This window comes from Myodes glareolus, chromosome 1, assembly GCF_982192425.1.
Source record: "Myodes glareolus chromosome 1, mMyoGla1.1, whole genome shotgun sequence".
Taxonomy (NCBI): domain Eukaryota; kingdom Metazoa; phylum Chordata; class Mammalia; order Rodentia; family Cricetidae; genus Myodes; species Myodes glareolus.
Window position 1 is genome coordinate 84,726,586 of NC_142026.1, and position 13,329 is coordinate 84,739,914.

Here is a 13,329-nt window from a genome sequence, read left to right on the forward strand (position 1 = left end):
TGAAAGACTGATGTCCCTCTCAGGAAATGAATGAATTGATAACCTCTGACTCCAGTGACCAGTCTGGTGAACCCTACCTTAATGCTTTGAATACTGGAGGCCCCTAATCAGGCACAACTGTGAATCCCATAACTGTACCATCCAATGTGGTTCAGCAGTGGTATTTCTACTTTACATATACTGTCAATATATCTGAAATTTGTCAAATTTAAGAAGACAAGGACTCAGAATCCACTTATTTATTGTTGTTTGATTTACTAGTAAACTCTTAAAAATACAAAACAGATTTGTAGATAAAATGGAACCCATCATAAACAACCCAAAATTTACAAGCCTGGTAATTTTATGATACTTTTGCAAAAATAATAACATTATCCCAATTTACATGAATACTTTTTAAGGTTATTTGATATTAGAGTTTTAAAAATGTAATTCTTTAAATTACAAAAATAACATTCACAATTATATATATTGTAACAAGTATGGTACTAATTCATTTCTATCATTAAAATACTGTTTAATAAATGCTTTGTTAGCAAACAACCTCTTCAGAATGTGGGACTTGTTACACTTGGAAAATCGTTTGGATTTTTAGGGTTTTTTTCTCTCCCTACCAGCTGGCACATTGTTATCCTTCTCAAAATAAATAAAAGCATGCCTCCTTCCTGAGAACAACAAAAGAAAGAAACAGTCGAAAAAAATCCTTCCTAATTGATCATTTTTGATTGACACCACTTATCACAAACAGCTGAAAATAATTTCTTTATGCTCTGATTATTTTCGGATCTGAGCCAATTAGTTTAAATTTATTTTAGTTTTTCAGTATGAGAAGGGGTGTTAATAGGTGTACGTGGATTTTTCATAGTCCCAACATTTTAGTTTGTGTGAAGCACTGTTAGAATGTGGGCTTGCTTGGAGAGATGGGGTGAGGGGGCGCGAGCATGGTGGGGGAGGGTCAGCGGGTAGCTTTGAAGAAGGGAAGTGGTATCTACAGTTTTTCTGTAAACTGCTTGTTTAAGAAAATGGGGGATGGGGCAGCAAAAGACTGGTGGAAGCCTTACAGTGTTTCAAAGCAGGTAATATTTTATATTTTAAAAAAGAATAATTTCAAATTAATATGTAATATTTTTTAAATATTTGATAAGGTGATTAATATTGTTATAAACATGATAAGTCCAATTTGAAAAGCAAAAAGTGTTTTGATGCAGGGGGCCAACAGGAATGGACGGGACGAGCCCACCACGCTTACAGTCCCCTGTATTTGACCGTTCTGCTTGCTGGCAATAGACTTCCAAGATGTCAGAGTCCAGTTAATATTACACCGATTTACCTTTCCCCATGTGCCCTCTCCCCACCCCAGCAGTCAGCCTTTTTCTCCCGCTGTCGCCTTCGCATCCCTCTTCACCTCCTCACACTTCTCCCCTCCCCCTCTCCCTGAGTCTCCTGCTCTTGGGGAACAATCACCACTGATTGAGGTTCTCTCTGTGTTAGGCTGGAAAACTGGGCTGTTATTTAGGAAGTCATTAATCACATCTCCTCCCCCGGAAAGAGATGGCGGAGAAACCTGTGAAGTACAATTTCTTACTATACCTCTCAAAAATATTCTGAAATGAACAGCACTATTTGATAGGAAATTAGTAGTGATTTTTTTCCCCAGTAGGATTTTATTTTACATTTAAAAAAAATTCAGGTTGGAATTAGGTGTGCTTTTGCTTTTGGTAGGTTTATGTTACCAATATCTTAAGTTAATGATTAATGTAATTAAGTTTAAATTTGGGCTTAGGAATTGCATATTTTTCTCCACGAATGAAATATTAAACTGACGTCCCTAAGGTGGTTTGGTGCTATGGAATAACAGACTGCTTGTGGTGTGTGTGGGGAATCATAACGTCAGTTGCTTTATTTCAATGGCTCCCCCTATGAGATTAGAGAGGCTTGTATGTGGAGCACGCGTGTGCAAATACCGACTGTCGCTTTTCTAAACCAGCAATTCACAAGGACCCTTCATTGTGTTTAAATAGTACAAAATTAGCATTCTGATTAATCATAAAGAAGCGTCTCAAATTGTCTTTAAGATAACACGTTTGAGTTTTCCGTGTTCATTCATAAATTATTTTGATGTCAGCACAGATGAAATGGCGATTGGTTATCTCTTCCTCTTGCCAGCCCCTTAAGGATCCGAGGTGAAATTAGTAGCAAGAAAGCATGTAATTGACAAAGTCACGTGTGCTCAGGGGGCCAGAAACTGGAGAGAGAAGAGGAAAAAAAAAATCAAAAGGAGGAAAGCACATTAGACCATGCGAACTAAATTTGTGATCGCACAAAATCAAGATGCTAGACGGATGCTGAAGACCACTCCGGTCCAAAGGGAAAGTTTTCATCTCTCGAGTGTGAAGCTGAGGGCCGGTGGGGCAACATGGCCGAAGGTTAATTTTCTTTTCTATTGTTTTACTCTGATTTCTTTCTTCTTTTCTCCCCTGCTTCTCCCCACTACCCAGTTTCTCACCCCTTCTCGCCTATCCCCCTTTACCTTAATAACTGGGCATTACTTCCCCACCCCCTCATAGTACCATGGGGCTTCGGCAAAAACCTATTGTTACAGATCTCCAAAATGTTTTGTACCGCCCACACTGATTCACAACTTGAAAAGCTTTCAGGGGGCTATTGTTTGATTGTGTGCGTGTGATTGCGCGCAGTTTCAATTAGTGAGTCCAAGAAAACTTTTATACACCTGCCCCCTCCCCCATTCTACCCTAACTTTAATTGAAAGTTAGGGGGAGGGGAATGAATGCACATTGCAAATAACCCGGGATTCCCTCTGCCCGCATGTGCATTAACCAGTAGCCAACCGTCCTCAGGATTTCTCTTTTCCTGTTTGCTAGAAAAACCAATCTCGCTGAAGAATTGCTCTGTGTAAACTGGAATAGTATTGGGTCAGCAGTATGTGAGTGAAGTGGCCCAGGCTGTAACTGTAGAATGTTACCGAGCAACGGAGATAGATGAGAAAGTATGCGGATGTACAGAAACGTGGAAGCTGGTGTGAGCGATGCAGCAGTGTGGCTTCCTCTCTCTGCCTTTGCTTTTAACCCTTTTCGTTGTAGATAATTTTAAAGAACATTTATCAACTTTTTGTTTTCTAGTTTCTCTTTCTTCCCACAAGTGTTTTTGTTTTGTTTTGTTTTGTTTTTTGGTTGCACATAGTGTAGAAATGCAGACTAACTGACTTTTTGTTTTATTCCATGTCAGGCGGGGCAAGCAAAGGTGAGGAGCCAGAAAAGCTGCCTGAGCTGGCAGAGGAAGAATCCCAGGTTCTGCATGGAACTGGCCACTGTAAGTGGTTCAATGTGCGCATGGGATTTGGATTCATCTCCATGATAAACCGAGAGGGAAACCCCTTGGATATTCCAGTGGATGTATTTGTACACCAAGTAAGCCAGACTTTTTAATCCCCTCTTTGCCCAGATCCATGTGTGGGAGTTGGTCTATAGTTATGTTAATAGATTGACATAAAAATGTACTTTTAAGTATATTGAAAGATGAAAATATTCGTTAAAATCAGATGATTGTCCAGATTTTAGGGCATGTGTATGTTTCACTGATTGGACTTAGGTTGATGTTATTTAATAAACCTTCCCTTCATTAGACAATGAAATCTCATTTTTCTAGCACCCAATATTATTGGCTTCATATTGCCTGTGCCTACTGAATGAATGGGAAATGCAGGAAAAAACTTCCTTGGATCCTTGAGAGTTCTCAAAAAGTCAGATAATTTGCTTGTTGTAAGAAAGTATAGGTAACCTATATTTAGATGCTTCTAATGACAGTACCACCTGTATTGTTTCATCATCATAGTCATTTGCAAGTTTATGTCAAGATAATTTGGTTTTATAATAAAACAAAATAGAAAATCGATAATGAAGAGTGGATTTGAAGAAATGTCAGAAAAGATTCTTGGTAATTAAACTTTTTAGAACTGTTTCCTCTTAGGTCATTGATCCAGAGATACTGTCTCTTTAAGAGACTGAACTTAAGAAAAAAAAAAGTAGCCAAAGGCTGTTTAAAAATTGATAGTTGGTTACATGGTAAAATTCTACAGCTGAGTTATATTTTTTAAAAATGCGTAATACCAAACGGAAGGTCATTGTTTCCCATTAAAAAAAATTTCCCCAGGAAACAATAAATACCCTTTGCTCGTAAATCCCTTTCTATTAACTAATTACTTCAGAGTGGGGAAGAGTTTACAGTTTGCAAGTGAAGGAAATAAAAATTCTGTAGTGAGGTCATGGACTTAAGAGACTTACGAGGAAAGAGGTTTGTTTTGGTTTACTCTCTAAAGTAAAATAAACTGGGTGGATTTTCTATTGTTTGTTGACTAGTATGAATTTGTGTCTGAAATACTGAAATTACTCTGCTAAAAATTTGATATTGTGTTATTTGTCCTTGGTAACATTTGTAGCACACTCCCCAAAGAAAATCATTTTTAATGATCATTTTAATGGATCGTTTTAATCCATACCAGGCAGAACCTAGGAACCCATTTCATTTAATCTACTGTGCTCTGGTGCTTGGTAGCTTTCTGCTTTTACTGTGTGGTTTCTATTTTCCTTTCCTATAGGCCTGGCTCTTATTGGCTGTTTACAGGAGAAAGATAAACATGATCTGTGAAGTGAAACAATTTGAATAGTAAATAGGGGCCTGAATGTAGCCTACTAAGTTTATGTTACATAAGCTGCTGTAGTTTTTTAAATTTTTTAGATTGAATAACTAAAATTGATAAATCTATTTTCTTGGGCTCTTCTTCCCCTTTGAACCTTTTTTAGATTGTTAAATTGTTTTTTACGATGTCATAAATTTGTTTTATAGATGATAAATGAAAAAATAGCACTTTTTTCTTTGTTTCATCACACCTTGTTATAATTTGGTTTTATTTCTTTGGGTTTTAAAATATATTTTAAAAAGAAATAGAAATATATTAAAATAGTAGCCATTTTATTAAGCAGTGTTATGCTATGAAGCATCCCCCTTATATTCTTTAATAGATATGTGATTAACATTTCTATGTACATTGAATTAAACATATATTGCTAGGAAATTTCATATATCAATTGCAGTTTCCATAGTATAAACATTGCTTCTTAATATTTCCCTCATATATCTCTACATGTGAAAGGACAGTTCTTAAATGAAGACTCTTAGCTTTTAAAATTGAGATTGACAAATAAGTTCCACATTACATGAGTTATTACATTGAAGAAGACAGAATTCCTGCTGATTTTAGTCGGATAAAGTTAGATGGTTTGTAAATGGAGTATTTAGGGACTGTGAACATCCCTGTACAATCAGGTTGTGGTTTAGGACTATTATATAATATTTTAAAAATACTTTTTAATCTAGCTATTAATTTTAATATATAGGCCTTTTTAAAAGCTGTGCTAGTTTTTTATGTTAGATTTCCTCCATTATATTTTTATACTAGTTTGCTATAAAGAATATGTATAAATCATAATTAGAAATTTTAAATGTTCAGCTATTTATGAAGTATTTATATCAGGTTGGATTTTTAAAATAGTTTATTATTTTTGTGTGTCTGTGGGTGATATGTGTATGTGTGTGTGTTGAGTTGCTCTTGTGGAGTTGGTTCTCTCCTTCTACCTTGAAGGTGTTAAGCTCAGCTTACTTAGCTTGAGGGACAAGTGCTTTCCCTGTTGTACCATCTTGCTGGTCTTGTTTGTACCCCAAAGTACATGTGCCATAGTATTCCAAGCACATTTTTAATGTTATGTATTTGAGGAATCAAAATAAATGATATTAAGGGTCTTTAATCTTTAAAATTGATGCCAAGGGACCCAAGAATTTTTTTAAAGGTATTTTCTACAAAGACATGTGTATCTTCTTTATTTCATAGCAGTTTAGTTGTTTTGATAAACAGTTCTTTGTAGTAAATTTTATATGTAACTCTGTAGATTAGTTATATGATTGTATTTAGAATCTGTTGCTATTAATGTACTTATACCTGTAGTTCTTGTGCTATCTAAATCCTGAAGTTGGACATGTTCATAGGGCTGTGCTTTCCCTGTCTTTAGATAACATAGGCAAAAGTAAGATTTAACTGTTGGAAGATTGTAACCATTGATGGTTTAAAATAACAATCTTCATGTGATTTCTACTGTTAATATCTGTACTAAGTGCATATGATTTCTACTGTTAATATCTGTTTTAAGTGATCATGTTTTTATGCTTAGAAACCTATATATTCTGACTCATGCTAATAGTGAATCGTTAATGATGTTCATTAACATATTTTATAAAGAACTAACAGTGAATAACTATTAAATTTGTGAATTTTGTCACATTTCATTTCTTTTAGCTTATGCATGCTAGGCAAGCATTTTGTTACTGAGCTCTGTATGTCCCTATCTCATAGCAATTGCTCAAGAATCTGATGCAAAGCACAAAAATTTGTCCCAGTTGAATGAAGTACAAGGATTCCTGGTCAAGGGTCTTACCAAGAAAATTCATCAATTAGAATACAATTATTTTATAAGTGCTAATAACTAATACAACCCGTTTTTAACTTCAGCTTCAGGGGATCAGACATTCTCTTCTGGCATGTGTGTGTATGTGTGCATGCATACATAAATAAAAGTAGGTAAATAAATTTTTTTAAAAACCTCAGAAAACATTTGAAAGGATTAATAATATTTAAGCCTGACATGATGATGCACACATTTGATCTCAGAAGAGACTCTCTGAATTTGACCTCAGCCAACATGTATAGTGAGATCCTGTCTCAAAAGAAACAAGCAGAGTTGATATTAATAATATATGAAGACATTTAATTCAGTGTTTTCATATTTCAGAGCCTTTCCTAATACTATATTGCTAATGAATCTCATTTAACTTTTGTCATACTTTGGCATGATTATATTTTTCACATGGTGAATATATGTGATTGTTTTCAAGGCTATCTAACTTGCCCTTTACCCTCTCCTGATGTGAAGGATCAAACCCTGGTGCTTGGACACCCTAAGCAAAGTCTACCACAGAGTTAAGTGTCCAACCCCAAATACCAGTTTTAAAAACATTTAACTGAATGTGGTGACTTATATTCCCAGAACTAAGAAAGGGTCATCTTAAACTTGAGGCCAACCTCACGTGAAACTCAAAAGAAAAAAAAAAAAAAAGGAAAGTTTTTAAAACTTTTACCAAAACTTCATGATAAATTTTCTTGGTTTACCAATTCAGAAAATTGGGGTATGCTACAATCCTGTAGAGCTGTGTAGTCATTTAAAGTAATGTTAAAGTAATGTTTAACAAGTTTTTAATGTAACTTGGACAATACTGAATACTTCCATTTTGGTTTTGAAATATACTTAAAATTTTAGAAAAATTGGCTGTTAGTCATTCTCATTTTAAATTTAGAAGTAAATTAGGTACTTATTTAAAATATATTTTTTTTAAATTTTTAGATGGTTTTGTTTCTTTTTTTTTTTTTTTTCTTTTTTTGGTTTTCGAAACAGAGTTGCTCTGTAGCTTTGGAACCAGACTGGCGTCAAACTCACAGAGATCCGCCTGCCTCTGCCTCCTGAGTGCTGGGACTAAAGGTGTGTGCCACCGCTGCCCGGCTGTTCTCCTCTTTTTCTTTAACATGCTGTCTTCAGTTCTCTCCCCTTTTTTAATGAAGCCAGAGCCATGTGCATGCCAAGAAGGAGCTCAAGTACTGAGTATATTCAGTATGTTAAACATGTCTTTCTTTAAGGACAGTTTTAGATCCACAGCAAAATTAGGAGGAAAGTATGAGAACTTTACACATACCTCCTTTATCCACACATGTGTGATCTCCACTAGCAACATTTCCACCTGTACAGTGCTGCATATATTAACAGCTGGTGAACCTAAGCTGCCTTTAGTCCTCCAAGAAGTGAGATGAGGCTTAGCCCTTAGTATTGTATGCTGTGGTTATTTTTATTCACCCTTTTAAATGACTGTTCAAAACATATGAAGACAATACATTTTTTTAAAACAATAACTAAATAGATACCAACCCTCTTTATCTGGTAATATGTAATATGCCTTTACCTTCCCTCTGAGCTTTTAGATGTCATGGAAATTTAAAAACTTCTTAACCCATATTCAATATAATAGGTAGAAACAAGTCTTTTGCAGAACATGGATTTCATGCCTGTTGACCTAACTATACTCAGGGGCCAAAGGTGTGAAGAGCCATCTCTCCAGCTTCCATATTGATCATATTTAATCTGAACATTTGATAAAATATGTTGTATAATGTTGGTAGCTTAGTTTTTATTACAGTGAACTCGAATTTTTAATCATAGTTTTATAATAAGTAATATTGTTTAATGTATAACAGTTTTATGGTAAGTAATATTGTTTCACATATAACACGCCTATAGTACTAGCAGCTTGAGAGGCTAAGGTACGAAGATCACTGGGACCTTGAAATTCAAGCCTATCCTAGGCAACAGAATGAGTCCTTAACCAAAATGGACACAAACTGTTGGAAGTATCGGTATAAACTGAGGTTTGGAAACAACTTGGCATATAGATATTTTTGTTTTAATAATTTGTTGTTCTGTGGGATTTTTACCTGTGTTTAGATATGTATAATGAGATTATTTATTTTTCAGTACAAGATAAGGAAAGATACTATTTTAATCAGTTTTGATAATGCTGTTAATTATTTAATTATGTGTGTGACAAGAACATAGACTAATAGAATGGTATAGACTCTGATTAAATAAGCCAATATTTAATCTTAGTTTATTTGATATTTGGGAAGGAAGTTGCTTGTAAGCTAAGTAGGAACACTAATATTGTGCTTTGTATACAGATACTGTTGCAGATTCAGTTACATATGTGAAAGTTTTCCTAGTTTGACAAATGAAAAAGACTCAGCATTTATTGTTTATTGTGTGGTGTAGTGAGGGAGAATCTTGGGGCTTGGGGGTCTTGGGTGCCACTTGATGGGCTTCAATCTTGGTTTGTCACTCTGGTAGCTTCAGTGTTCACATGATTAAAATGTGGTTGGTACAATTTCCTATTTTAGAGAGGTAAACTTAATTCCATTGAAGTTGACATCGAAGCTTGTATATAATGCCAGATTATAGTTTTGATCTTTATTTGAGCACTATGTTTTTCAAAAGATTTTACACTTAGGTTATAAGTGTTATATTTTTGTTTCATTACTGGTTTTGAACTATCATTTATATATTCACTAATATCTATGGATCCCAACCTCCACACACGTTTTAATGAACTTTGACAACTTTGACAAATTGCATAACCAACACTCTCCTCATAGTTTGGGACATTGTCATCATTTCAGGAAGTCCTCTTTTGCCCATTTATAGTCACTTGAAGAGGTTCAACTGACCAATTATTGATCTCTGTTGTCTTTTTTAAAAATAACTTACTTGTTTTTATTTTATTTGTATTGATGTTTTGATCTCATATATGTCTGTATGAGCATGTCAGATCTTGAAGTTAAAGACAGTTGTGAGCTGCCATGTAGGTGCTGGGAATTGAACCTGGGTCCTCTGGAAGAGTAGTCGGTGCTCTCAATCTCTGAGCCATCTTTCCAGCCCTCTCTATGTTGTTGTAACTAACTGATCAGATTCCTTTAACCTGTCTCAAATAAGACATATATACATATATATGTATTTCAGTATCCTTTGTCAAATAAAATAAAATCCATACTGACTTCCTTTTTTTCATAGTTATTTTCTTTAGTAATTTCAGCCTGCCTGAAAATTATCATCATACGAGGGAAAGAAGAAGTCAGTTTGTATGCATTTTACTGATCTTCCACATAACTGACTTATAATCCTTTTCCATACGTGTAATCTCATGACTCACCTCATTAACGTAACTCAGGTTATGATTCGTCTTAATCATACTGAATTAAGAAGATTGTGTTTTCTTATCACAGATATGTATTTACTTTAAGAAAATTAATACCCTGCATGGTGGTTTGAGTAGGAATGGCCCCATAGGTTCAGTTATTTGAATACTTAGTCCCCAGAGAGTGGCATGATTTAGAAGGATTCAGAGAATTAGGAGGTGTGGCCTTGTTGGAGGAAGTGTGTCACTAGGGTTCAGCTTTGAGGTTTCAGAAGCCTGTGACCAGTCCAGTGGCTCTCTGTCTCAGGCTTCAGATCAGGACATGGCTCTCAGGTACTGCCTCAGCACCATGCGTTTTCCATGCTGCCTGCCGTGATGATAGTGAACTAAACCTCTGAACTGTTTAATTAAAACCTCTAATAAAATGCTCTATTTTTTATGAGTTGCTTTGGTCATGGTATCAATTCATAGCAGTACTACAGTAAATAGGATGCTAAAAACTTGTGGTTTTTAAATTTTTCTGTTTTTGTAGTCTTTACTAGGCATTAAATGTAAAGCTGTCTCTGTTGGGTGATATATTAGAGGATTCTGCTGCCTGACTTGCTCTATTTTTATGTACTTACTAAGTTTTGGCACACCTTGGGGCTGGAGTGGTAGGTTAGTAGGGGGAGTGCTTGCTGTGCGAGAGTGAGGAGGACCTGCGTTCTCATCCCAGCGCCCTCTTCAAAAGCCGGGCCTGCTCATGTGCACTTGAAGTGCAGTGCTGTGGGGTGTCTTACTGGCCACTAGTCTAGCTCCAGGTTCAGAGAAACACTGTCTCACAGAAAGGGAACATTGACATAGCAGCATACCTTACATTCTTTTCTGGCCTTCACATGTTCACATATATGTCACACACATCTGCCACATCCACACACATACATTTGTCATACTTCTCAATAAGACTTCATTATTATTATTATTCATAAAAAATGAAGGCTTTATTTTTTCTTGTTTACCATTCATTTTGTTATTTACAAACTCAAATTAAAAGACTGTACTAATTTTATTTGGGAATAGCTGATAGAAAACAAATCTTAGGACAGGCATATTAATTCATATTAATTAACTGCAAAGCTGAGGCAGGAAGATCACCAAGTTTCAGGCCTGCCTTGGATGCCATCCTGAGATGGTATATGATGAGTTCCAGCCTAGTCTGGGTAACAGAGGTAAACCCTGGTTCAGAAGCAAAAACAAAACAAAAAAGTAAGATTTTTTTTTTTTAAATCTTTTTAAGGTAGATTGAAGGGCTGGAGAGATGAGATGGCTCAGTGCTTAGGAGCACTTGTTGCTCTTCCAGAGTACTCACATTTGTTCCCAGATCCACATGGCAGCTCACAACCTAGAGTTGTAGGAGCTCTGACAGATCTAGACGTCAGGTCAAGTACTCATCACATACGCTTAAAATAATGAGTTAAATGTTGTGTTCTTAATAGTCTATTAAAGTATAGTTTTTAGATTTCATGTAGAGAAACTTGCTCTTGCCAATTTATTGTGGCACTAACAATATACCTTGTTTTTTTTTTACCAGTTGCCTTTTAAGTGTTTTGTTAATGACATTTTACTTTTAAATGTCAAATTTAGCATGAATTTGTGACTTTTGTTAATCTTAAAGTTGTACTCTATTTAAAATATTACTCCAAGATGTTAATTTGTATTTATAGTTTGTGTTATAGGATATAAAGATAATTTTTCTTTTCTTTTTTTGGTTTTTCGAGACAAGGTTTCTCTGTAGCTTTGGTGCCTTTTCTGGAACTACCTCTTGTAGACTAGGATGGCCTAGAACTCCAAAGATCTGCCTGCCTCTGCCCAACTGCTGGGATTAAAGGTGTATGCCACCAACGGCCTGGCTTCATGTAAAATTTCAAATGACTTTTACTTTGGCCAGACTTTGCTTTTCTTCACTTAGCAATGAATTCCTTCTATTATTAACAATAATGCCTAGAATGTTTATAGCTCCCGCAATGCCTAAATTCTTTTATTTTAACATACATCAAATGAATTTTCTTTAGGTCAGTCAGTAATGAAGGTGTGGCAACATAGTTGTGTCTATCACTTTAAATACTTAAGTCAGTGATACAAAGTTTAGATAAGGTTTTTTTCAAGTATGCTTTCAATATAATGTAGAAAAACTGTTGCTGGCAAAATAATTACGCTTTTCCGCAACTACTTTAATTAGATCCAATTTGAGACACATACCTGACATAGTTGGTTCACTGTAAATCATAAATGTTAAAGTGAATGAGTCCTTTTGATTTTTTTAAAAAAAAGTTTCCTGTTTTTAGAATTTGTTAAAGCTATAGCAAAAATTAATTCATAGTGTTGACTTTACTTTTACTAGGTATTTGATGAAAAGAATTTAGTTGGTTACTAAAACTAGGGCTTTACACATTTCTCCCTTTTAGCTGTTTCCTCCCTCACACCATTGAAAGCTTTGAATGGTGAGGAATTTGTGCCCTTTGGCTCAAGTTGCAGACCCTCTTGATTGAGTCAGAGAAGCCTCTGTCAGGACTATTCTTTGCTTATCTTTTCTTTGGATTACTTGTAAATCCTCCTTTCTGTTCTAGGAAAAATAAAGTAAAAACAAGCATAAAACCCACTCTTTCTATTGGATTTATAGAAAGCCTTTAGTACTAATTAGTAGTTGATGGTTGATTGTGATATTGTGTGAATTAATTTGCTGTCTTGTTTCATTGAGTTGCAGTTTATATGGTGTATATAATTTTATTTAAATAACTCTTGTTGGCAGTATAAACATGTAGGATATTTGCACCTTTGAAATGTAGTGACAATTTTTGAGAAAATTGAATTAGTTAATTTGGATTATAAAAAGACCCTGAATATTTTTGTGATGTATTTAATTTCTAGCATTTGTCCTGACTCTTTCAACTTCACGTAGTCAATGAGTTTATGAACTGTGCCAATAATGGTGCAAAGATTTTACATCTAGACTCAGATTTAAACAAACACAAAACACTTTGTTCTTATCTTAGTATCCCCTAAAAGTATATAGCTCTGGTTCCAGACCTCAGGACCACCCATTACCCTGGACATTGGATACTCCTATTTACTCAAGAGGTTTGTGAAGTGGCTGTGTGCAGTGGGGGATGGGTGTGTGTCTGTGCAGAGAACCACAGTTAGATAATTTAACAACAGAAGCATCAGCATCGCATAAACTGCAAAATTTCCATGAAATACTTGTTATTTTATCAGTGCTTGCTGTATTCATTTTTATGCTTTCCAAGCTTCTAGTGACTCCTTGTAACCTCAGTCCTCACAGCTTTCTAGCTTGAAGGGCCCGTCCGTTGGCCTTGGGTTAATACCAAGCTTTTGTTTCTTCCTATAGAAAAGAAAGAAAACTTTCTTCCTCTTTGATTGCTTAAGTTTAATGATTTTTTAATAGCCAATCTGGCTGTGCTGAAGTCAGTC

The 13,329-nt window shown here is 35.2% G+C and overlaps 1 protein-coding gene across 1 annotated transcript in view; it reads left to right on the forward strand.

Moving 5' to 3' along the window:
* Positions 1-2,133: 2,133 nt before the first annotated feature.
* Positions 2,134-13,329, forward strand: part of Lin28b (lin-28 RNA binding posttranscriptional regulator B) — a 93,075-nt gene continuing 81,879 nt past the window's right edge. The window contains exons 1-2 of the mRNA XM_048449033.3: positions 2,134-2,426; positions 3,247-3,428. Coding sequence (XP_048304990.1) covers positions 2,417-2,426; positions 3,247-3,428 — 192 coding nt within the window. The 5' untranslated portion in view covers positions 2,134-2,416. The remainder of the gene's footprint in view (positions 2,427-3,246; positions 3,429-13,329) is intronic.